General features: G+C 40.8%; 1 protein-coding gene across 2 annotated transcripts; it reads left to right on the top strand.

Moving 5' to 3' along the window:
- The first annotated feature begins 669 nt into the window (after positions 1–669).
- Positions 670–24,993, top strand: Il18rap (interleukin 18 receptor accessory protein). Of its 2 annotated transcripts, XM_090336084.1 has the most exons (10): positions 670–739; positions 1,111–1,420; positions 1,515–1,701; positions 14,436–14,586; positions 16,046–16,111; positions 17,638–17,761; positions 18,022–18,173; positions 19,262–19,399; positions 23,258–23,437; positions 24,228–24,993. In XM_090336084.1, the coding sequence occupies exons 1-10, from the start codon at positions 670–672 to the stop codon at positions 24,602–24,604; spliced, it is 1,755 nt and encodes a 584-aa protein (XP_090192210.1). In that variant the 3' UTR covers positions 24,605–24,993. The 2 variants fall into 2 exon arrangements, with proteins under 2 accessions (XP_090192210.1, XP_090192209.1); XM_090336083.1 differs by lacking the exon at positions 19,262–19,399.
- Positions 24,994–26,885: the final 1,892 nt, after the last annotated feature.

Below are 26,885 nucleotides of genomic sequence, written 5' to 3'. Positions count from 1 at the left end.
ATCCATATGACCCTGTGCTGACTTTTGCCTCTTCAGGGCAGCTGCTTCCCCCTTTCACAGCTAAAAGGTTTAGTAGTGACAACTTTCTCATTCTTATTTCTCTAGTACTTATTACAAACTAGCATCATGCAGACCTTCTCAGATTTTACACAGCTTTGTGTTTAGATTCTCTTAATTGTGAAAAGATGGCATTTTTCTTCAACCAGGGGTCATCTCTCAAAGAAAATCTTTTCATTTCCTTTTCAAATTACTCATTGAAACATGCACATTAAATGACAAACAAAAACCAGAGAATTCTCTAAGGGAAAATAGCATTAAGGGAACATGCTATGGGGGGCCTGAGACAAGGGCTGCCGAGAACTTGAGGTGTTCTCTCTCCCTTGGATGTGTCAGCAATGGCACACAGGAAAAAGTTAGAGACAGACTGGCATCACAGAAAATACCCGTATCAAATGTGGGCATGTGGAAAGCTCTTTTGGGTGGTTCCTGACCTTTCAGAGCTTCCTGTGTGACTTGCCCTTGGGTTACTGGTTGTGGTTTCTCCATTTCCCATTTTAGATATGAAAAAGATACGTAGGAAAGAGCTCCGAATCTCCATGTACTCTCCTTTGGCCACAGAACCAAGTTTCTGAAGTGAAGACAGCAACAAGAAACAAGGGAGAAAGAACCATGCTCTGTTGGAGCTGGATGTTTCTTTGGCTTGCCACAGGAGCGAGTATTACAGGATTTGACCTTTCAGGTAGGGGATTTCACTTTTCATGTTAGTACTGTGATTCTTGTGGTCAAAGCAGAAAGTGGCTGATAATCTGAAAAGGGAGTCGAGGAGAATTATTAGGAGGTACAGCTTTTGGCTGATACCAGACACTTCTGGACACTTACTTATCACATCTTGGGACTCAACTGGATCAGCTGAAGAGGAAGGGGTTATGAGCCATTGATGGTTGGAAGTAAAAGTTCCCCTGGCTGTAAACAGTAAACAGGGAGGGAGCAAACACCAAAGGAGACAAACAAGGAAATGTACTACTTCATTATGCCAAGCATTTATTGTAAATAGAAGTTAGTTTCAACTTCTAATATATTTCTGTTGCTTTGTTTATTATGATTTTTCAGGTTGTTCCACCCAAAAACTCCTTTGGAAATATTCTTCAAAGAGTGAGGAGTTTGTCTTATTTTGTGACTTAACACAGTTACAAAAATCACATTTCTCCTATAGACATCAACCAGGCCCAGACCAGCTGCTTTGTAATGGGAGTTCTGATCTACTAGATATCCAGTGGTATTTACAATCTCAGAATGGAAGCATGTTGGAAAAAATTAGTAATAAGTACTCTGACATTGCCATTCAAGACAGGAACATGCTTCGCATCTTGACCCCAGAGATAAATAATTCTGCCTCATACATTTGCAGACCCAGGATGAGGTATGTTCCAAATGCATTAAGGAGAACAAATTCTCCAAATCTTCCATTATCTAGATAAAATGTCTGTGTTCACAGGACCTTGTTAATCTCCTAGGAGACCCCAAGATGTGACCTGTTGTGTCAAGATAATTGTAGAAGTTAAGCCTCAGATAATCACACATTGCAAAGATGCAGTACCACAAACGCAATACCTCATACTCGGTACCACTGACTACATTTTTTGTCCCAGTCTCAACTGTCAAAGTCAGGATGCACAGACAGCAGAGATGACCTGGTACAGGGTAAGAATGAACTCTGCAATTGATGCAAGAACATGTTGTATATTAACATCTTAACAGATATTTGAAAGTGGGGGAATTGAGAATCTGAGGTCTAAAGCTACCAAGAGGCCGGCCCTGTGATGGTGTAAGAGACCTGACATTCTGAAACCACTTTGTCTCTAGGTAGAGAAGAACCTGATAATCAGACCAATAGAATCATCTTTTGTGATCAATACCAGAAAAAGTGTCGAATACTGGAATACTGCAACTTGAATAAGCCATGAGCTTATTCACCTGTGAGAGTGCTGAATGATAGGTCAGGTGGTTTCATTGTCTTAAAAGCTATAGTCATAGGTAGGGGAAAAGGAACACTTACTAGCAACTATTACAGGATTGTAGAAGACATAGGAGGGTGATAAACTTCCAAGCAGGAGGATGATTAGGAAAAATGGAGTTTCTGGGTGGTAGGTACCTTGCATATGTGAGAGAGTCACGAGTGAGTTCAATGCTAAGAACAAATGGGAAGAAGGACAAGTTTCACAACCAGTTGAGCTATGGACCAAATGTAAGCAAATTCCAATAGGAGAGACATTCCTCATCCCTATTGTGCTTTATAGCGTTTTCAACTGCTCGTCAATTCATAAGCACTACGAGAGCAGCTTGACCAACAGAAGCCTTTCGCAGCTGACTTCTCAGAAGTCAGATCTGGGCGTGGAGTCGAAGTTGCCTTCTATCACAATAACTGTTTGAAACCCAACTACTATTGAAAAGCATGCGAAAGTTGAACTTTGACTTTATTACATATATATACTTAATAATATGAAAATACCATTGTGATTTGCTACTACTTAATGTTCAAGAAAAATAACAACAATAGCTGGGCACAGGTGACTCACCCCTGTAATCCTATGTACTGAGATTTAAGGATTTCAGTTTAAAGTTAGTCCGGACAGGGAAGTCCATGAAACTTTTATCTCTAACAAACTACCAAAAAAACAAGCCAGAAATAGCACTGTGTCTTAGGTGGTAGAACACTGGGGCCCTCAGTTCAAGCCCCAGAACTGACATCAAAAATTAAAAACCAAGAGGTTATTGAAGAAAACCAATAGTTCTGCTCCTTCTTTCCAGTTTTCTTTCAAGAAGAAAACTTCCCTTATTGAAAATATCTGGAATGATCGAAGTCTGACTGTCTAGGCAGGTGCTTTCTAGGTCGGCAAAACAGCCTTGAACTCAGCTATTTCACAGACTGATGTTCCAGGTTCTATACTGAAGTGAGCAGAGTTTGCACCTGGAATCAATCTGACCAGCTCTTTGTATTTATTTTCTTTGTAAGCTCAGCCCTAAAATTGTATGATAGACACAAAAGGGAAGCTTTGTTTCACTTCTCGGGGAGTTTTGACAACAAATGTCACCATGTAGTTCACGGTGAAGAGTCAGTTGTCCAAAGAGGGGTGAATGATAGCTCTTGTTAAATTAATTTCTTTCTTATACAGCTTTGGGCAGGTCCTGGTTTCCCAAATACATGCTCAAGGGTGGTGTACATAGCGGGTAACTTGGAAGTCACACATCTCAGGATACCAGTGTGTCACTAAATGCAGACATAGGCAGGAAACAACACTCACGAGCCCTTTCCTTTATGCTAAACCCCAGTTATCAGTTTCATGGGTGAACCACATCTCAGATCATCTCTGAGGAGATGAAACATATTAATCCTACTGAGATCAGTTAATGGGCTTAGAGTTTCTAGAGAATTCTAGATAAATATATGTCTTGTTTATATATTATTTTATATTTAGAAATATATCTATAATATATTATAAATATATATTATATACTTATATATGTATTTATTAAAAAGTATAGATTTATTTAGACATGTATTGGTGTATGTGTCCATCCTAGGTTCAAACTCAGTGCCTCAATGTTGTCCCTCAGTTTTGTTTTTGTTTTTGTTTTTTCTGCTCAAGGCCAGCTCTCTACCACTTGAGCTACAGCTCTACTTCCGTCATTTTGGTTGTTGATTGGAGATAGGTGTCTCAAGGATTTTTCTGCCCAAGCTGGCTTTGAACAGATTTTAACCTTCTGAATAGTTAAGATTATAACTGGGAGCCACCAATGACCAGCCAAAATATTTTTAATAGACATAAAAATTCGGAGCTGGGTTGCTGGGAATTTGGCCTAGCTTAGCATGCATGAAGACCCAGGTTCGATTCCTTGGTACCACGTACACAGAAAAAAGCTGGAAGTGGTGCTGTGGCTCAAGTGGTGGAGCACTAGCCTTGAGGAAAACCCAAGGACAGTGCTCAGGCCCTGAGTTCAAGCCCCAGAACTGGCAAAAAAAAAAATTGGAGCTAGGGATTCTTTGTAAAAATTCAATTATTTTAGTAAATATCAAAAATTTAGGCTTTATGATTTTATAAAATTATTTTCAAGCATCTGATTGATACTTTCAGTGAACAGAATCATAATGTTCTACACTTTTAGGGGATAAAACATATAGATTAATCCTGTGACTTTACTAATCCAAGCTAATTAAAATACATCCGGGACTTTGCTTACTTACTGTTTTTCGTAGAGAAACATCTGCAGCCTTGTCTCTTTTGTACTTGGAAATGCCCATTTCATCACTGTTGTGTGTGGTCCCTCTGCTGTGCAATCAGTCTTAGGGGCTCTGCCTCCCATCTGAAACTTTGTGTTCTTGGACTGTGTTCTCTCCTCACCCCCACATTTCTTGTAACCATGATTCTACTCTCTACCTCTATGCTTCTGACTTTCTTTGATATCATGTATAAATGTGAGCATGAAGTATCTGCCTTTTCATGCTTGCTTCACTTTTCTCAGACTCAGTTTCCTTCTTTGTGAGGCTGAATAGTGTCTCATTGCATTTATATACCACATTTCTTTATCCATGTGTCCATCTTTTAATAGATGCTTGAGCAGATTCTGCATCTTGGCTATGATGCCATCAACATGGAAAGAGGAATATCTCACCAATGCATTGAGTTCCCTTCCTCTGGATATATATCCAAAAGTGGGCTTGCCTGGTCATACAATGGTGAATAGCTCCATTTGATTTTTATCACAAACCTCCATAAATGTATTAATTCATATCACCATTAATAATATTCAAGAGTACCTTATTTGTCAGTCTCACACTCCTCTCTCTCCCTCCCTCCCTCTTCTCTGCCACTCTAATAAAAAAAAACATCCTGATAGGTATATAAGATGAGAGGTGACAGCTCATTGCTTCTTTATTTTCATTACCTGATGATAACTGATATTCCTACTGGCCACTTATGTCTTTTCAAATAAATAGCTAATTGCTCTTTTGTGTACTTTTCAGTCCAGTTGTTTATTTTCCTGCTATTGGGCTTTTAGGGTTACCTATATATTATTTTCTATTACTCATTATTGTTTCCTTCAACCTACTTTCCTCAGATTTTCCACTCTTTCCTCCTTTTGAAATTTTTATTATTGAAATTTTATTATTAGTTTCCTTTATAATGTTCCATAATCCTCATCAGCCTTCAATATTTTTCCCATTTTGTTCCATTGCTAGTTAATTTCTAACACTCTGTCATGGAGGTCTCCAATTTTTTATTCTACTTGATAAAGAGTGTGGATAAAATTCTATTGAAAAATTTACATGCCATTATGTTATGTATAGGGTTTTGTAATTTAAAATTATTTCCATTTTATTTTACAACTTTTAGGTCTATTCATGAGTTGTTTTCAAATGAGTGTTTCCTAATAAAATAGATATTTTATGAAAGTTCCTTGAAGTTTTTGAAGAAGTTCTTTTTTCTGTGTTACTAATTACATAGGTTTCCATTTCTTCAAGGTCCAGTACTGGAATTGTATTCATACTTCCCTGTGTTTTTATAATCTGCCCTTGATTTAGTGACTGCACATTTGAGGAAATGATCTCAGCTTCTCCCCTTTGTCTCATTTCTTGTCCCACTCTGTACTATACCCCTACACCCTCTGGCTGTGTGTGTGTGTGTGTGTGTGTGTGTGTGTGTGTGTGTGTGTGTGTGAATACTGGGTCCTGAGCTCAGACTTTCACTTCCCCTGAGACACACCTCCACCTCAATGTTCAGACATTTGTGAGTGACCTATTGCAGTGACTGCTCTTTATAGTCTAGCCTGGGATTCCGGTGAGCTAACTGGCAACAATGACAACCCCAGACAAGTGAACCCCAGAGCTGGATTCTGTGGTAGGGCTGTTGCCTGGCTGTTGCCAGTTCTCTAAGACTGGATGGAAGTACTGGCTGTGATCCATGGTCTGATGAGACCAGTAACTCGGTGCTGTGGTCAGGCAAATCCTCTGCCGAGCTCTGTGATTATCTCTGCCAAGGGTAGTTGACTCTCCTTGCTGGATACTACTATTGTGGATTCTGAAGACAGGCAAGGGTGTACTATGCCACTCAAGGTGTAGTGAGGTTTCTGGGGTCAGTTCTGTAGGCTGAGTGGAGAGGAAGGCTGTGCTCCACAGACAGGCATGCACATTCGCACTGTCCTTGGGGCTAGGTTAGGCTTAAACACAATGTTGAGGATTCCTTAGTGATTGCTCAGCTATCAAGGTTAGGCAGGGCCAGAGGTTCTCGCTGTCAATAATCACAAACCCACACTTGTCTGGCAGCCTGGAGAGTGCTCATGGAGGGCACAGGGGCCTGGCTGCATCTCTGGACTTCGACATGCTTTCCCCTTCCCTCCCTCTCTCCTTCCCACCCTCCCTCCCTCCTTCCTTCCTTCCTTCCTTCCTTCCTTCCTTCCTTCCTTCCTCTCCCCCTCCCTCTTTCCTTCTCTCCCCCCTATCCTTTATCTCCTCTTTGTGTGCTGCTACTGGAGCTTGAAATCAGAACACTGTCCTAGAGCTTTGTTGCTTTATACCTTTAAGGCTAGGGTATGACCACTTAAGCCACAGCTCCATTTCCAGGTATTTGTGTGTGTGTGTTTGATTAATTGGATATGAGTCTCATAGACTTTCCTACTTTGGCTGGCTTTAAATCTCTATCCTCAGATTTCAGTCTCCTGAGTATCTGGGATTACAGACATGAGCCACTGGTGCTTGGCTAGTTAAGAAGAGAAGTGAGAATTCAAGGAACTTAATAACAGTAGAATAAATAACAATATTTATTTAAATGTTAAATATTTATTTAAAACACTATTGAGTATTGTTATTATTCTAAGAACATTTCCTGACTTTTTTCTGATTTGTAGAAATGAAATGAAAATAAACAGCCCTAGAAAAAACAGATTCCTTAAACGACTGATGATTATATTTAATACACTGAATAATATTTCCATTGCTGGTAAGACAATCACAGGCTACAGTGTTGACATGGCTATTTCTTTTTTTCATATATTTTTATTGTAATTAATAGAAGGGTTACATTATATTCGCCGGATAGAAGGCGCATTACTTCACATGCATTGATACCCTTTCTCATGTCTTGGTCCCCATTTCCCTCCCCCATCCCCACCCTTCATCTTGTTTTCCCCCTTCCCTATCCAATTTCAAATAACCAAATACAAATATATCCAATCTAGATATCAGATAACAAAGTGAGATACTGTAACAATATGAAATAACCAAGAGACAGCAAAAGACATGAGAGATAACATAGTGCATTAAGGACAACAATCACTCATTATATGGCTTTTGCTTTTATATCCAAGAGGTCCTTTCATTTAGCATCATACTGTATGGCCTTATGTATATAGGTTTTGCTCTATTGCAAACCTCTGCTAGGAGAGACCAAGGTTTCTACTGATTATGGCAAATGAGGGAAACCATTGAGCCTAAGTTCCTTTGAGTCTGGTTTACTTCACTTAATATGATTTTTTCTAAGTCTTTCCATTTCCTTACAAATGGGACGATGTCATTCTTTCTGACAGCAGCATAGAATTCCATTGTATATAAATACCACATCTTGTTGATCCATTCATCAACTGAGGGGCATCTGGGTTGGTTCCATATCTTTGCTATGGTGAATAATACTGCAATGAACATTGTTGTGCTAGTGGATTTAGTATGCCCTTGTTTCTGGACGATTGGGTAAATGCCAAGTAGTGGAATTGCTGGGTCATAGGGGAGCTCTATGTTTAGCCTTTTGAGGCACTGCCACACTGCTTTCCATAGTGGTTGAACAAGTTTGCACTCCCACCAACAGTGTAGTAGTGATCCCTCCTGGCCACATCCCCTCCAGCATCTGTTGTTATTAGTTTTCTTGATCCTGGCCATTCTAACTGGAGTGAGGTGGAATCTTAGAGTTGTTTTGATTTGCATTTCTTTTATGACCAGAGATGTTGAGCATTTCTTCATGTGTCTATAGGCCATTTTTGTTTCTTCTTCAGAGAAGACTCTCTTTAAGTTTTTGGCCCATCTTTTAATAGGATGGTTGTCACTTTGGAGATTAGTTTTGGAGTGATTCCATTTTTTGAGCTGTTGATATATTTTAGATATGAGGCCTTTGTCCGTTGTATGGTTAGTGAAGATCTTTTCCCATTCTGTAGGCTTCCTATTTAATTTACTAGCTATGACATGGCCATTTCTAAGCCTTGGATTGTATGCTAGGTTTGCCATTTCTTCTCATTTCCTTCTAGCTTAGTTTTCATGGCGATTGGCACATGCTGTCCCTCTGTAAGTGGAGTGCCATGGAGAACTGATAAGCACAGTGAGGCTGTCTAGACTAAACACTAGTGAGTGGAGTGTCATGGAGAACTGATAAGCATAGTGAGGCTGTCTACACTAAACACTAGTGAGTGGAGTGCCATGGAGAACTGATAAGCACAGTGAGGCTGTCTAGACTAAACACTAGTGAGTGGAGTGCCATGGAGAACTGATAAGCACAGTAGGCTGTCTAGACTAAACACTAGTCTGTCTCTAAATAGCGATGGCACAAAAAAACCCTCAAAACAACAACAAAAACCAATGTGGTTTATATACTTGAAAATTCTTTCCTACATTGATATACTGAACCAAGAAGTTACTTCCCTGTGAGCATTCTTTATTCTCTTGAAGAATTCCTAATCGTTGCCCCTCATAGTAATCTACTTTCTAGGATACTAATGTTGAAAATAGGTGAACTATTTACTCCATTCCTTCTTTTGAACAGAATATAACGCACCCTACTCTAGTTTTAGCTTTGGGTTAGCCCCCAGTATAAGACTGAATCATTCTAAGTTGGCAGGCATCTTTTTTTTGTAAGAATTAGTATTATGAGCACTCTCAATTTTGTGCTTAAAAAGAACTAATAACCAATGTTTATAATTCCAAATTATTCCTCTGAAGCTCTACTGGCTTTAATTCATTATTCTGTATTTTAAGAAATTGGAATTCTGGTTTTAAAATCCAACATGCAAGCTATTATTGTCATATTTTAAGGTTCATAGATGAGGAATACGTGCACAGTATCATCCCTTTCAAGCTCCACCCTAAACCAAGCCCCTAACAAACAAGGGAGTACTGATGGATGATACAATTCTTAGCCACTGACTGCAGTGTGATTCTTCTATGTACGTAAGAACCATCAATCTACTACTGGCAGTGTTGCTATTGGATTTACTAAAGAAGGCATCCAAAAACCCTATCTATCATTCAATAGACAAGTATCTTTTTATTTAACATGGAGATCGTAAAAGTATTTTCTCAATTATGTGTACAATGAAGATACATGATGAGCCTGTGATCTCATATTTCAATTATGGAGGGAAATGAAATGACAGCGATGATGGTTAGAAAAAGCAAGCCAGCTGATAATATCTGCCACTTTCTTTTCCAAGTGTTCATAAACCATCTGTTTCATAACTTACTCATGATTTTCCCTGGGGATTGAAATCTGGTCCCTTGTCAAAAACTTTTTATAATTAATCCTTTTCTATTAAAAGGTAAACATTACTGCATAATTTATGTGGAAGTATAATGTCAGATAATTGGAACAAGAGATTTTGCAGCTATATTTATTTAAAAAAGGAACAAAATGAATGTCAGAAGCAGAAAAACAAAAGGGTATATTCAGTGAGTGATGGTCGGCTCATTCTGGTGGGAGTAGAGTTCTTAAGTGGTGTAATTAAGATCCGATTGGCAGTAAAGGCTGTGGTTGGCTTAGACAATATGGTAATTGGGACCTTTGTTGCTGTGTTTGAAGTTGGCAAGTGTGAGTTTTGATCCACAGGCCTAGCAATGGGAACAGAATGGAGGCGGCATGTGCCAATGATACATTCATGGAACAAAAGACTAAAATGTTTCAACTAAGGTGGAAAGGGAATGGCTATGGTATTTGGGGGTCTTTATGGTTCAAAATAATTCATAGTATTGGTCAAGTTGGAGAAAGAGATTGGTAACAATTAGAAGTGGCAGAGAAGGGATGTATACTGACCTGAACACGATGAGTGTAGGCGACATTGAAGTGGACATGAAGACTTGACGTCCAGAATGGAGAACAATGCAAACCCTGGGAGTTCCAGCAGGGTAGGTGGTAGATGTACAGGCAGAAAACCCCTTGGTGCCAGATTTGAGGGAGTGCCATTCCTAGAGAACCGTACAACACGTCTGCCTGGCAGTTAAGCCGGGTGAGGAATAGCATAGGATTGAAGAACTGCTCTTACTTTAAAACAAAACAAAACAACGAAAAACAAACAAAAAACGCCAGCACTTGGTTCATTTTAAGACATTTTCAGTGTCTCCAGGGTTTTGTTGGTTTCCTGTTCTTGCCTGCACTCTTTCTATGACTGATGCTATACACACACAGTGCAATTCTGGCCCAGATTCACACAGTGGATGCCCCTCCTTTCCTCTGGGCCCCCTGGTGGTTTCACATCCACACAGCTGTCTCAGTCTCTGGCTGTCCTAATGGGATCACTTGTGATTGTATTATTGGAGACTTTTGCCATGCTGGATATAAAGTTATTTTTTTCTGTTTCTTTTCTTCAATATTTCCTTTTGGTTCTGTCTTATAAAGGCTTAATGATACACATTAAGCCATATTTTCATTTTTAGAAAATAAAAGCCAAGTCCATTTTGTCATCACCCATTCTCCCTAGCATCTCCACTGAGGTTTTAGTGGCAGCTCTTTACCTACTTTCTATTATAATTCTCATGGAATTTTTGCACACCTCCATTCTAAATTCTAACCTTCGTATCATTGTTTTCTAAAGTTTAACTTATAAATGCTCACATTCTCCTAAACTTTTTAACGTCTTCTTGACCCTTGAGACCTTAACAAACAATTGATCTTGTCTGCCCCCATATCTCATCTTTGGTTTTCTGCTTGTATACAGCTGCTGCCTTCTCTGACCTGTGTGGCTCTCCTGCCAACCCACTAGAAACTCTTTTTTGAGGGTCACAGGAACTGTAGCAGACACTGGTTGTGAAGTCCCAGGTCTCCCAGTCAGCAGACAAAATAGAAGGGAAATTCCTCCCTGAGCATACAACTCATGCTAATTCTCACTTCTCTCATTACTAGAATCTCTTGTCTCCAGAACCCCCCATTTGTTTCATTTATAAAAATGGATACAATTAAAACCTATGCAAACCAAGTCAGGGAATCCTTTGGACAATTACATGTGAAAATACAAGGGAAAGAATTTTGCAATCTGTATCTTACCATTTCATTGGTTTGTGGCTTCTCCCCTTTCTTTTTACTGGAATTGTAAGAGCTTTGCTCCCAGAACACTTAATTCAAAACTGGAAGGAAATGTACAATAGGAGTATGAGTTAGGGCTTTGAGATGTTTGCTGCAGTGGCAGTAATTCCATTCATAATGACTGAGCACCTAGTGATGATAATACCCAACTTAAACTCCCCCCTTTTTAAAACCACTTGAATTTTATTGTAAAGTGTGTACACAGGGGTTACAAACACATGAGTAAGGTAATGAGTACATTTCTTCTCAAACATTGTTATCGCCTCGCTCGTTTTTCTCCCACCTTACCTCCCCCACCTGCTCCCAAATTGAAAAGTTCATTTCCAACAGATTGTCTTGTGAGTATCACTGTTGCATTATTTCACCCCCTGTCCTTTGTCTCACCTTATTATTCCCCTTCCCTTCATCAGATAAATATGTATGTATATATGTATACACACACACATATATGTATACATATGAGACTCAGGCTACAAAATAAAAAACAGTGACAACAGGGAATAAACCAAAGGAAAAAGAAAAACAAAAGAAAGAAGAAATGACTTCACATAATACATAAAAACAAAAACAAGAACCAAAAAAACGAAGCCTTCTTGTTTCCACATCTTGGAGTTAGTTTTGATTAGCATCATTTTACGTGGCCATACATACATAGCTATTGAAGTATTGTGATCCTCTGCTAGGAGTATCCTAGACATATACTAATCATTACAATTGAGGGAAACCATGGAGCCTATGTTCCTTTGGGTCTGGCACTTCACGTAATATGACTTTTTTCCACGTCTTCCCATTTCCTTATGAATGATATCATTCTTTCTGATGGAAGCATAGAATGCCATTTGTATATCTATATAAATTTTATTGATCCATTTATCTACTGAGGGGCATCTGCGTTGATTCCATAGCTTAGCTTTGGTAAATATTGCTGCGATGAACATGGATATGATGGTAGCTTTACTGTGGCTTTGTTTATGGACATTTGGGTAAATGCCCAGGAGTGGGATTGATGGATCATAGGGAGCTCTATGTTTAGTCTTTTGAGGAACCCCCATATTGCTTTCCAGAGGTTGAACCAGTTTACATTCCCACCAAGAATGCAGTAGTGTTCCCCTTTGGCCACATCTACTATTATTTTCTTCACAATGGTCATTCTAACTGGGATAAGGCGGAATCTCAATGTTGTTTTGATCTGCATTTCTTTTGTGGCCCAAGAAGTTGAACATTTCTTCATGTGTCCATTGGCTATTTTAATTTTCTCCCCAGAGAAGTCTCTTTTTAATTTTTATCCCATTTATGAACTTAATATCTGTTAATGGGGGGGATTCAATTTTTTGAGCTCTCAGTATATTTTAGATATGAGGCCCTTGTCTATTGTGTAGTTAGCGAAGATCTTCTCTCACTCTTTGAGCTTTCTGTTTATCTTGCTAGCTATGTCCTTTGCCATGCAGAAGTTCTGTAGTTTAATGCAATCTCACTTACCCTGCTGTATTGATCTGTTGTATTTCTGGATCTTTATTTAGCAAGTTTCAACCCATGCCAATAACTCCTGGTGTATCCCATATCCCTTCCTATAATATTTGCAGAGTGTTTGTTCTTGCCTGTAGGTCTTTGATGCATTTGGAGTTGATTCTAGTGCAGGCTGATATATAAGGATCTAACTTCAGTTTTCTGCACGTGGATAGCCAGTTCTGCCAGCTCCATTTGTTGAAGAGATTTTGGTTATCAAAGATTAAGGTGGCTATGGGATCATTTCTGAGTCTTCAGTTCTATTCTGTTGGTCCTCAGGAGTGAGTACCACTGTGCTTAAATTTCTAAGAATTTCCTAACCACCACATTTTTTGAAAACTGTATTATCATGTGACTCTCCTTCTTGAAAAATCTTTCTACTGATTGTCCATTCGTCTATTCATACATGCTTTACAGTGAGCTTAGAGTGGTCCTCCCATTTTTTACTACGTTTGACAGAGACAAAGAACAAACACATCTGCGTTCGCAGTTCATCAGCTCTTTCACCTTGGTCTTGCTTTCCATTTCTGTGCTTTGCACCAAATACTCCTAGAATGTTGTTTACCTCACACTCACGGAGTCCTGTGGGTCCTTCAAGGATCTGAATAGAATCAGGTATGAACTAAGCCAGAACTTTCTGAGAGTTCCCTGAGGATGGTACCACAGAATGCCTAATTACTAAGAGCACAGAGTCTTAGACTGAGAACTTACCGAGAGAAGGGATCCTCATGCTGTCCCAAGACCACTTAGATGTTGAGCAGCAAAAGGCTACTTTCCAAAGCTTCCAGTAAGGAAATGCCATAGTCACACAGCACCACTCATGGAGAAAGATCCATTCACAATAAGGGCAGTCTGTGCCCACGGCTCTGAAAGCTGGGAAGTGTGAGACTTGAGTCCATCTCTTGAGTTAGAGTTACAGATAGCTTAGGTAGCCAGAAAATGTGGTGGCAGACAAATGCAAAGGTAGGCATCTGGAACAAACGTGGGTTGTTTAGAGCCCTTGCCAGTGGGTAAAAGAGCTGTGGCAGGAAGTGAGACGAGAGAAGATTAGGAAGATTTTCAGATCTTATCCTAATTGATAAAAGCAGTCACTGAGAGACTCTAAGTAAGGATGACAGATGTAAAAATACTTCAGTTCCAACTTAGTTTGTGTTTACTAAGAATAAAATTATTGCAAAAATGAATGAAATAATTATTCCTCAGTCTTTAAGCATTACATGTATTTTTGTGTATACATGTTTATTTAATGTAAATTAAAATTTAGTTTTTATTGGGGCTAGATATATTGAAGGAGGATAATTCATATATTGCTCTCATTCATAGAAAATTTATAATTTCTTGGAACATATTATATAAATATATAATGTGAGGATATGTGTATATATTATATGTGTATGTGTATACATATAGCTATATATGCACACATATAACTATTTTAAAAGTTACTTAGAGACTTTAGGTTTTCTGTGATATTTCCAGGTTCCGGAGTCTCATTCTGGGAAATGTTAGGTTAAAAGCTCTTTATGGGCCGATTTGGTTATTATTGATAAAAAATTATGTGATTAAAGAATAGTATTTACTTTTCACTTCTTCAATTAGAATGGAATACTCCTCTCTGAAGAAAAGAAAAATCACATTAAAGTGAATGAAATATTTGATCACAACCAGGGCATGTATGTGTGTGATTATACTCAGTCGGATAATGCCAGTTCCTGGATAGTGAGAGCTGTTGTTCAAGTGAGAACCATTGGTAAGTGAGATTTTTGTCTCAAGATTTATCTAAGCTCTAATGGATCAATTGCAATTATATCCTTGCAGGTTAGTAATGTATTCATTTAGGGAGAAAGGTAACAGTGGCTCATGTAATCGAGTGAAAAACATTAATAATCTCATCTCCCAAGAAAAGCTGCATTCTTTACATTTGGAGGGTTTTGTTTGGTTTGGGATTCTTGTTTTCGGTTTTGTCATTGTTGAGTTTTAAAGGTTTCACTGGCCACTGTGCAAAGATGTTTCAGTAGAGTGGTGAGGGAAGAAATCTGACTGCATAGGAGTTTGGGAATTGGGGGAAATGAGTACCCAAAACTCTTTCGCTGGGCCTAGAAATTGCATGGCACCTGCAATTTGTAGGACTGGGGATGATATGGTGGTGGTGGTGTGATTGTAGTCTGATGGCAGCCCCCAAAGCCAAAGTGTGAGACCTTATGTGCAACAAAGATAGATAATGTGGCTTGAACAGCCAAGGGCCTGCCTAGCAAACCCAGGTTCTGAGTTTAATCTCCAGATCGTTTTCTGTTTTTGTACTGAACAACAGGAACAAACAGACCCCCAAAAAAGTCAAAAAAATGTCTGAGGAGGGGAAATGCATGAGGCAGAATGTACAGTGAAGTATTTTCTCTTTTTTATTTTTTAACTCTTATTTTACAAAAGCAGTTGTACAAATGAGTTGTACCAAGGGGTTGCCATTAAACGAAGGAGTTTATGAATATAACTCATCTTGGTCAATGTCACTGTCTTTTCTCTTTTGCTGAGAGACTAGTTAGGCAAGGATAAATGCTGGTGGAGAGAGAAAGACACACACACACAGAGGTATTTTTAAATTGTATCTATGAGATCTAGATGGTGTCAATAAAGAAAAATGTCTATGAGTTGTGAGAAGTAAGAGTGGATGACTTTGGCCCAAAGCTCGTAAGATAGAACACCTCCAGGAACAGACAAAGAACAGCTGGAAGTTTGTAGGAGGAAACAGAAGAATAAAACAGTTCAAGGCTAGACTCTATTCTGAACCAGCTGTGAAATTAGGCATGGTGAGGGGTGTTCAGCACTGTTTAATGTGTGCAGATTCAGGGCGAGGTTCTCTCTCCTATTGCCTTACTCATCTAATATGCATCAAAGTGAAATCTTATAGTAGAAACAGAGATGAGGCTCAAGTCTACACAGGGTGAGTAAATTTGCCTGTACCCGGGCAGATATGGATTAAGGAAAAACTAGTATGGCACTCAAAGCCACAAACTGATGTGGTGGTTCTTTCATGTGAAAGATTCTACACGGAAACCTGAATCTTCGGGCTTACACATTAGGAATAAAAATTTAAAGAGACAGAAACAAAAGCCCTTAGATCAATGTATTGCCCTAATATTGCAAATCTCCAGCAAGCAGGCCTTCATAATTTTTTTTCAGTGCAATTAATGAATTGTATTTTTCTCTTTCAGTTGAAGATACTAAGTTCAAACCAGATATTGTGAATCCCATTGAGGACAGAATGGAAGTAGAACTCGGTAAGATCGGTTGAACCATCACCCTGAGTGGTGTTCTGCTTCTGGAGATATATGTGGGGTATAAGGAAAAGAGAATGAAGGGTTCAACAAGGTTTTGTCAAGTAACACAAAATTAGGTGTAAAACTGGATGTGGCCCTGACAAGATTTTTGATCACAAATCCTCCTAAGTGTCAATCTTTTAACCTGCCCATCAGTGTTCTTTACAGAGTTGTACTGAGAAAGAACGAGTGCCGGGCACAGCAATACAGTTTAACTTCTCAGGAACAAGTCGTTATTAAGACTTGTTAAGACCATGGGTTGTGTCTATTGATTGACTAGCTTAAGTGGAATTGATAGCATGAATAGGCTCTTTGGTCTGGTCCTTAAGAAAAATTTCATGGAATACTATAGCATATTCTAAAATAGTGTCCTCTTTCGAGTGAAGGAGAAATTATGTGCCTCATGGTCTCCTTTCGAAAGTTTTGTCAAGTTCAGCCACATTTATGTCTTTTGCACAGTCAGGTAAGAATTGCTGGGTTTGAGACCACATTAATGGATGATTGGTTCAACAAAATACATGGCCCTTAAATGCGAATAGAAGCTTTATTACTGTAAAGAACTGTTATTGTGCAATACAGCCACTAGGTGGCAGTAATGGTATGTCTTGAGGGCAGAAGTAGAACAAGCGTAAGAATGGAAGAAGGGAGAAAAACCATTAACTCCAAATCTATGGTTACATGACATGCAATATTAGTCAACTTTAAATAATTAATGGTGGGAAAGCCATAAGATGAAAAGATACTCTTCTGGGTAGTTTTAGGGTTGCATTCAAAGTTTGGAGCACAGCATATCTGGTGTTGCAAAGAGCTAGCTCAAGAGGGTACTTGTGCATTTCCAGAAAAACTGCCGAGCGTCTTGTACATTTCCTTTCTTCTTTGAAGCACATACTTTGCCAGCTTCATGACGGTTGTTGTATTTATAAGTATTGGGTAATATTGCTCTGTTTTCTCTCTATATTTTTGTGGTACTGGGACATGAACACAGGACCTCTCACTCAGGCAAATGATCTCGTCGTACTAGTCCTAGCACGCTTTAATTGGTTTCCAGAAAAAGGTTGTGTGTGCTGTGTAATTTATTCCTTGGCCAGTCTAGACCACGATTTTCCTATCTCCATTTCCCATGTACGTGTGAGCAACCTTTTTGCTTTCTGTGGTTTATTTTTGGGATGGATTTTTGCTCTAACTTTGGCCAGGAAACGCCCTTAAAGTGATCTCTCTCTCTCTTTCTCTCTGGTGTTAAAGGCCGGGATGGCCACCCAACTTCCTCATTTCCCATGGCACGTTTAAGATAAGCATTGCCTATAAGGGACGAGCACCCTGATCTCATGAACCTGAGTAGGACATGTAGACCTGTGGTCCCGTCGGGTGCACCCATGTCACCTATGCACATGGCTGTGCCATTACAAAACGCATGCTCACCCCTTCCCCTGTCACAGGATAGCGTTCTTGTACATTTCCTTTCTGTTTTCTCTGGACTTTTATTTCAGGAAAGCCTTTAACTCTGCCCTGCAAAGTACGATTTGGCTTCCAAAAGGACTCTCGACCTGTCTTAAGGTGGTACAGCCAGGATTCTACCCAGAAGTGGGAAGTCCCCCTATGTGAGAAGAATAGGTAAGGGGGAAAAACCCCTGGAAAACAAAACTGCTGAACTTTTCTCCTTGTAACCGACCTTTAGACATTGCTAAAATATCCCTAGACAGTGTAATCACCACTATCACCAATTAAGGGTGAAAACTAAAATTGAAAAATGTAGTATGTATGTGGTACCGAGGAATCGAACCCAGGTCTGATTGTAAGTGTTCCAGACATTGTCAACAGGCATCCGTTTGTGCTGCTGAGTAGACGTGGAATTCCCTCTTCCTCTTTCCTAGCGTTCAGCTGGCTCCCAAAGAAGAAGAGATTGAAGGTGTTATCTGCTTGAAAGAAGTCATGAAGAAACATCTTAGCAGAAAGTTTGTTTGCTTTGCCCAAAACTCCATTGGCAATGTGACCAAGACCATCCAGCTGAAGGAAAAGAAGGGCGGTAAGCTTGGGGGGTGTCTTCGGATGCCTATAACTGCTTTCCCCTGAGAGGGGAAGTGGTTCCCCCAAAGAACAGGAACAATAATGATAGGTGAACATTTCCTACCTACTGGACATTCAGTCAAACCATTTAGAACCTTGGGCAAAGTCATACATGTAGTAAAATGTATGGTCTAGAGTTAGTCCTCTCAGCTAATCCTCTAAGGCTGCCATTTCCTCATTCATTCATTCACTCATTTACTTAATCACTCTTTGATGTATTCACAGAGATCATCCGTCCTCTCATTCATTCACTCATTTATCCTTCAGGTACACCCAGGGACTTGAGGTAGCAGGCACAGTTGCTCAGCTCTTGCTCCCTTTCCCGGCTTTCAAGATCATGGTGAATTTCTGTTCTGATGAGTTTGGGGAGGAGGAAGAAGGGAATCATCTCGTTTAGTGTTCCAAATTTTATGTGTCTGTCACAAGTAGTTGAAATTTCCAGGAAGCAATAGCGTTCAAATTTTTTCTTAATTTTTGCAAGATGCTCAGAGATGAAACTAATATGATTCACTTACTATTCAGCCAATAAATCAATGACTATAGTGCAATTCATTCTAAATATGTATGAGACTACAGTGAGACACAGTGTCTTCCTGGCTTGTGGAGAGTACTATGTGACAGTGGTTTCTTTCTATAGATGTTTCTAGAAGCCGTGGAGGGTATAGAAATAGGCTGAATAGGACTCCTGGAGTCAGGAAGTTTCCATTTTGGGTAGGGAAGATCAAGTAGGATAACAACTTACAACAAAGAAGGAGTAGAACACAACTGGATTGTGCGGAATTTTATTTCTGAAAGCAGCATCTGAAGTCAAGTATCTATGGTCAGTATTTCTGGCCACCCACTGAGAAATAACCTATTTTCAAGTCCTCTGAGTTGGTTTCAACAGTTCCCTGTAGGCTGGATTTGAGGTGGTTCCGGATGCCAAAGAAACGTGCATAAGGCAGTGATGGAGTAAGAATGGGTGCTGGCCCCAGTCCAGTCCTCAGCGGGATGCTGCTGGGCAGGCTTGCCTCTGCGCATGCTCACGGCTCCCGTGTCCTCCCCTAGCGGTGTTCGTGTACATCCTGCTTGTCACCATCCTCACCCTGGTGGTTTTGCTGGTGGCAAGTGCCCTCCTCTACATCTATTGGATTGAAATAGTGCTGCTCTGCCGGACCTGCCACAACAAGGATGAGACTCTTGGGGGTAAGGCCAGCCCAACATGTTGGTCTCTGGTGTTTCCCTCAGAACTGACTTAGTGATCAGAGCAGAGCAGAAGAGGAGCCATCCCTGCACATTGGCTTTGATTCCTTGGATGGGCCACAGGAAGGGCTTGTCGTGGAAGATGAAGGAGAAACCTAAGGAATGGACCTTCAAGGGGGAGGGGAGCAGACAAGTGGATGGAGGAAGGACAGGCAAATGCAGTCATTTTCAGTGTACAAATGTGACCCCATTAGTTGAGGGTGTGGGAGAGATTGGGAAAGATGGGAAAGAATAATGGGGGTGACATTGATCAAGATGCATTGTACTTATAACCTGATTCTTCAAATTGAAATCTTTTTGCACAATTACCTAAAGATTTAAAAAAGAAGAAAGAGATGGATGTTCTCTGAAGGTTTGCTGTTCTTCCTTCAAGTATGGTGATCATGCACCCAAAAAGCCTAGGGAAATGATATTTTTTTTTGCTAGTCTTGGGGCTTGAACTCAAGGCCAGAGCTCTGTCCTTGGGCTTTCTCAAGGCTAGAGCTCTGTCACTAGAACCACAGCACCACTTCCAGCTTTTTCTGTGTATGTGGTACCAACGAATCGAACCTGAGTCTTCATGCATGCTAGGCAAGCGCTCTACCATTAGATCTGGGAAACAATATTTCTTGCTCATTACATTTACCAGATGCTTTGTAAAGGTTGCTGCCATGGAATTTGTGAGACTCAGGAATATTCCCTCAGCTAATGTAGCCTAGGACAATATAGGAACCGATATGGTTGTGTCCTTAGCTACTCTCCAAAGTAGGATTCTACTTGCATCAATTGAAAACGATACTATGAGATATCATTGAGATAAAACAAAGCACTTAGAATAGTACCTTCATGTACAGGAAATCTTGGAAATACTATTTCGTGAAGACAGAAGTGCAGGTCTGACATGTTCGTAACTGTCAGAGTCACGCTGTGAGGAAAGCAGATAAACATGAGGCTGCAGCTCCGATTAAACCCATTAAAGTGTACCTTGGACCCAGGTGGTCTTGTTTATAAGATCTTAGTAGCTGAAAAGGATTGGTATGGAAGGCAGGAAGCAGGAGATGAAAGGTGATGGGAGTAAATGTGGCCAAAGTACACTACATGTATACAGGAAAATAAAATAGTGAAACCCATTAGAAGTTGTAAAAGAGCCCAGCACCGGTGGTTTACAACTGCAATCCTAGCAACTCAGAAGGTGAGATCTAATAATTCTGCCAGAGAAGTCCGCGAGACTCTTATCTCCAATTAACCACAATAAAGCACAAGCAGAGCGATGACTTGAGTGGTGGACCGCCAGCTTTGAGAGAAAAAGGTCAAATTAGAGCACAAGGTTCTGAGTTCAAGCCCTAGGACACACACACACACACACACACACACACACACACACACACACACACACACAGTTGTAAATTTAAAAAAAAAGAAAAGAAATATAAAATGATAGGAGATTCACTCACCACAGGTCCAGTAAATACATTTTTTTTAGTACGATAAAAAAAGAGAGTTTTCCTAGTTTCCTCAATGAGTCTCATATGTAACCTAGGGGCTTTAGAGTAGTGGACATAGCCAATCATGCGTATGTTCAACAAAATTCAAGTCCTATTACTGTTACTGGTGTGTCCGGGTCATAATGTACATCAGTGTTTGCTTTCTTAGAACAGAAGAACAGCATTTGTTTTGTTTTACCCTTCATCTTGGGCAGGGTCTGAAGACAGATGCCTTCAGCTCATACCTTTTCAAGCACAGTGATGCCACGCCCTCTGCTGGACAAATGATATATTTCCCAACGAAATGACTCAAAGCTAATGCTAAGTACCTGAAAGTAATTTTACAGAGGGCATAAAATGCTGGAATTGTGTACTGCCTAACAGCCCTAGCCTTTAGCTATTTTGCAATAATACGGTAGGCAAGTGTTATGTCCCAAATGTCCATTCCCAGTTATTTCTTTAGCATTCCCCAGCAGCGACTGAGCTTTTATAATAATACAGTCAACAGGGTCATAGAAGACTTTTCTTTTTTTCTTTTTATTTTTTTTGTGGGTCATGGGGCTTGAACTCGGCCGGGGTGCTGTCTCTGAGCTCTTCAGCTCAAAGCTCCCACCTTACCCTTGAGTCAAGCCCCACTTCTTGTTTTCTAAAGGTTAATTGGAGGTAAGAGTCTCAGGTCCTTTTGTGCCCAGGCTGGTTTGTTCCTTGATCCTCAGATCTCAGCCTCCTGAGTAGAGCCACCATGCCCAGCTAGAAGACTATTTTTAAATCACATCCTATACATTTTGTTTCCCATCTAGAAGGGAGGGGGCTAGATATGATCCAGACATGATCTGAACAGCCTTCAAGGGACCTATTTTCCTTATATTTTAATTTTTGCCTGTCATGGGGTTTGAAGTCAGGGTCTGGATGCTGTTTCTGAGTTTTTCTGCTCAAAGCTAGTGCTCTCCCACTTTGAGCCACAGCTCCACTTGTGATTTTCTGGTCGTTAATTGGAAAGAAGAAACTCACAGACCTTCTTGTCCCGGATGGCTTTGAACCATGAACCTCAGAACTCAGCAGCCTAAGTAGCTAGGATTATAGGCTTGAGCTATCAGATTCCAGCTGTATTTTAATTTTTGATGGCACTTTATCATTTGAGCCAGGCCTCTATATTTGGCCTGAGTAGGTCTTGGATGGAGATCCATCTAGCATCGCTTCCAGAGTAACTGGGATTGGAGGTATGTCTCATCACACACAGTACAGGCTGGTCTTAAATATAGTGATTGAAATATACGTACTCATATGTCACTTAAACACAGAGGTACATTTTGAGAAATGAATCCTCAGGTAGTTAGGTCTTTGCGTAGATAGAATAAGGTGTATTTACATGATCACACAGGTCACTGCAAACCCAGGCAATGTGCTCTATAGTGTGTGCATATCTATAGCTATATCTATAATCTACATGTATCATATATAACATATTATATACAACAAAACATATATCATAATATATTATATAACATATAATGTAGATATATAATATATGGTGTATATAATGTATACAATAGAATCTACAATTATATGATATATTACATTATATTATTATATAATATTAACTATTCTAATCACATACCATATTATGTCATATCACATACTGTATCATATGTCATTTATTTTGTAACATGTATATGATAGCCCGTTGATAAATTATGAATGCATTTTTCACTACCAACACCACACGCACAAAAAGAGTGCATAGGGCTATGGCACTTTGATTATGTACATATTACTGTGTGGTGAGGGAATTTCTCATTGCTATTATAAACTCATGGAACCATTGTCCACTACTGGCTGAAGCATTAGTAGCCAGAGTTTGGCTGTGGATTTGCTGTTGCATCTCTAAGGTGCTCGGTACAGAGTCTTTGCCGAGCCTTGCTCACTGGATATTATCAGGCTTTGCTGGGGCTGACTTCTCTTTGATCTGTAACTCACAAGACAGAAACACAGCAGCTGCAAAGAAAACACAGAGGCTCTCCAGAGCACGTGCAATTGAATCACAGGAGGCCCCAGCTGTTTGATCCACCCCCAGTGGAGATGCAGAAGTACTTCATAAAGCAGAATTGAATTTGCAGGGGACCATGGATGCAGCTTATCTGCGTGATCTGGGAATGAACGCACCTGCTAACCCTTTTTTTTTTTTTTTGCTATTCCTTTAAAAATCCATTATATAAGGATTCCTGGTCTCATTTTTAACCCATTTAGCATATACTTTAAACAGCTGTATGTATACCATGGTTGAGGTAAAGAAATGTTCATACTCAATTAAAAAATTCTCACTCTTCCTCTCTCTCAGATCAGAAGGAATTTGATGCTTTTGTGTCCTATGCAAAATGGAGCTCTTTGGAGAATGATGACGAGGCCTCTTCCCATCTGAGTGAGGAGCACTTGGCCTTGAATCTGTTTCCTGAAGTTTTGGAAAACAGATATGGATATACTTTGTGTTTGCTTGAAAGAGATGTGGTCCCAGGTGGAGGTAGGTCCCACAGGCCCAGAGAGAGGGGGATACAGAAAGAGCAGGGGAAGACAGACTGAGAGAGACAGAGAGAACCAAAAGGCGAGTTCTGTGCACACTCCGAGGGTTTTCTGCCCTTCTTTCTCTCAGAATATAAACCTTTTCATGATTTTATGGAAGGCTTATATGGTCTTAGGCATCAGTGCAGAAAGACTTGTTCTAGGGCATAATCGATCATCAACAACAAATGGTATTTTCCAGAAGACTCTAAAAACCAAAACAGTATTGGGCCATAGGAGGAACATCTAAAACATGGAGGCTCTTCCAGCTCCTTCACAGATGCCATCTGAGGTTGATGACCCTTCTGGCTTCTGGAACTCTGCTTAGCACTAAGTCAAGCAGCTGCTTAAGCCAGGATTTCCCCCCCCCATAAGATACTCAGGTTTACCCCTTTGCGTGGCATCCAGATCTCACAGGTCTGCTGCTCCTCAGACACCCTCATTTCCACAGGAGCCTGGGACTCCACTGACCTCCAAGTAACCTCCAATGACCTTGGCTCCTACAGGATAAGGGAAACCAAACGCAGGGGCAGGCACATAAACTTGAGGTTCATTGGGTACTGGGAAGCACCTTCAACAGTGGACTGGGGTGACATAGTAACAGTAAAGGATGGGTATGCTACAGTCTCCTTTCTCATTTACCTAACAGTGGTCATTACAGAGAAAGCCGAGGTAGGGCTGGGAGTTCAGATGTTATTATTACTCAAGATTTCACAATATCCATCACAAATCATTAATTTCTTTCTCCCCAGTGTATGCAGAAGACATCGTGAACATTCTTAAGAAAAGTAGAAGAGGCATCTTTATCCTGAGCCCCAATTATGTCAACGGACCCACTGTTTTTGAGCTCCAAGCAGCAGTGAATCTTGCCTTGGATGATCAAACACTGAAACTGATTGTAATTGAGTTCTGTTCTTTCCAGGAGCCAGAGTCTCTACCTCACCTTGTCAAAAAAGCTCTCAGGGTTTTGCCCACCGTCACGTGGAGAGGCTTCAAATCAGTTCGTCCCAATTCCAGATTCTGGACCCAAATGCGCTATCACATGCCTGTGAAAAACTCTAATAAAAGATTCAAGGAGAGCCAGACCAGGAATATTCCACGGGGATTTCCACTGGAAAGGACTGGGTGAGACTGAAGCCACTGGAGGAACTCCCCTCCCAGGAAATGGCCATGGAGCCAAGCACCCCTTTCACCCCAGAGAGGGGAGGTGCTGGCAGGCAAAAGATCGTGTCTGGAACAGGCTGAGAGCAAAGGCAGTCTTCCTGCATTGTGCCAGATCCACAAGCGCCTGGACGAGGCTGAGGATGAGGCTGAACTCTTTGATTTCCTACTCAGGACAGAGGGAGATGAATTCACTTTAAGTACATTTGGAACTTGACCCACCCTATGATTTTCCAAGTAGCTCAGGTTGAATCCCCAGACACAGCTACTTCTGTTTTGTGGCTATAGATCGTCACATCTAATGCATGCTATATATTTTGGTTTTGCGTGTATTTGCAATCAAATAAATATTATTTTATTTAACACATGGGATTTTAAACTCTGCCTGAAGCCTTTCAGTAAAGAACACAATTATTGTTTTGCTTCAGGTCCATCTAGCTATCAACCTGGATGACAGAAAGTACATACAGAATGGGACACTCCTGAGACACAGGATAAATAAGGCTGAAGCTGGTTCTCTGTTGGGTTCATGCATGACCTATAAGTGCTTCTCCACCTGTGTGGCGTGGCCTCCTGAGATATCCACTGCAAATTAGAAATATTGTAAAACATTTTTTTGCCAGTCCTGGGGCTTAAACTCAGGTCCTGGCACTGTCCTTGGACATCTTTTGCTCAAGGATAGCACTCCGCCCCTTGAGCCACAGCACCATTCCCGGCCTTTTCTGAGTATGTGGTACTGAGGAATTGAACCCAGGGCTTCAAACATGCTGGGTGAGCACTCTACCACTAGGCCACACTCCTGGCTTTTGGTACTTTTAGCCTTGCACACATCCTAGCTTAGCAACACAGTGCTGTGCAGAGAGCTGTTTGCCCTGGTGTTCACAGCACCAACGTGGGGCCATGTTCCAGGTGGGCCATGACAAAAGGGAGTCAATAGAACACTAGCCTCAGAAATAGGCCCACTCCCAAACTCCATAGAACATGGGTGCCTTTTTAAACACCGTACAGCTAATGGAAAAATCATAAGTTTGTGACTAAGGGGGAAGGAACCCCTTCCTTTGGCTTGGGGTTCATGCAGTGTCCACTAGGATGTAGATAAGCTTACGGAGCTGAGAAGAGCTAATTTTCCTTCCTCCTGGTCTTGTTGAAGGAGAATGCTGTACAGAGTGTGGTTTGGGTCACCAGAAGTTGGGGCCAATCAGACCAAACTTGATATATCAATGAGGACACAGGAAAGGACTAGCTAGCAATTACTCACAAATTAGCAAGGCAAAGACAAGGGGTGGTGGTCAAGCTGGGAGTCTGGGGAGTCTGGGCGTGATGGCGCACACCTATCTCAGCAGCATCTACAGTGGAGGTGGAGGAGGATGGTCCAAGGGCAGCCTCATAAAACTGAAACATCTGTGACTTTATATGATTCAGGGGAGTGGGTTCAAGTGTTTGCCTAGTAAGCTGAAAGCACTGATTTCAGTATCCAGTAGCATAAAAATAAAGGAGAAGAGAAAAAAAGGAGAAGAAAGGAAGAAAGGAGAAGAAAGAAAGAGGAGGGGAGGGAGGGAGGAAAAATGAGGGAGGGAAGGAAGAAGGAAGGTAGGAAAGAAGAAAGGAAGGAAGGAAGGAAGGAGGGAAGGAAGGAAGGGAGGGAGGGAGGGAGGGAGGGAGGGAGGGAGGGGGAGGGAGGGAGGGCAGGAAGGAAGGAAGGAAGGAAGGAAGGAAGAGAGGGAGGGAGGAAGGGCAGGAGGGAGGGAGGGAGGGAGGACGGAAGGAAGGAAGGAAGGAAGGAAGGAAGGAAGGAAGGGAGGGAGGGAGGGAGGGAGGGAAGAAGGAAGAAGGAGGAAGGAGGAAGGGGGAAGAAGGAAGGAAGAAGAAGGAAGGGGAAGGAAGGAGAAGGAAGGAAGTCAGTCTGGGAAGAGGTGAGTACCCTGGGTCAAGAGTGCGTTTGGGACAGAGCTTCAGTTGGTACCATTTTCCTGTTGAGGCTGATCCATTTCCTGCATTTATCCTGATCTCAGAGTCTCGGTGTAAGTTCTCCTAAATAACAAGTGAAGTGAGATTGAAAGGATCTGTCGTGGTCCCTCATTGACAAGGCTAGTTTGATTTTCCTAATTTTCTTAGGAAGGTCACAATACAACACTCCCCTAGTTCTGAGTGGATGTAAACCCCTCACGTGGCGTGTGCCTGGTAGACTGAGACAGCTCATCCTTGGCTTCATCAAGAAAAGCAGCTTGCACATGGATCCATAAACACGG

Source organism: Megascapheus bottae, chromosome 7 (assembly GCF_031878675.1).
Source record: "Megascapheus bottae isolate mThoBot1 chromosome 7, mThoBot2.hap1, whole genome shotgun sequence".
Classification (NCBI taxonomy): domain Eukaryota; kingdom Metazoa; phylum Chordata; class Mammalia; order Rodentia; family Geomyidae; genus Megascapheus; species Megascapheus bottae.
This window is presented reverse-complemented; position numbering and strand designations above follow the sequence as displayed.

Bases quoted from the DNA above. Each gene is read 5' to 3' on its own strand.
- Il18rap (XM_090336084.1), top strand. From the start codon at position 670: ATGCTCTGTTGGAGCTGGATGTTTCTTTGGCTTGCCACAGGAGCGAGT. The intron at 1,421-1,514 runs GTATGTTCCAAA...TTAATCTCCTAG, and splicing joins ATTTGCAGACCCAGGATGAG to GAGACCCCAAGATGTGACCT. The intron at 23,438-24,227 runs GTAGGTCCCACA...CTTTCTCCCCAG, and splicing joins AGATGTGGTCCCAGGTGGAG to TGTATGCAGAAGACATCGTG.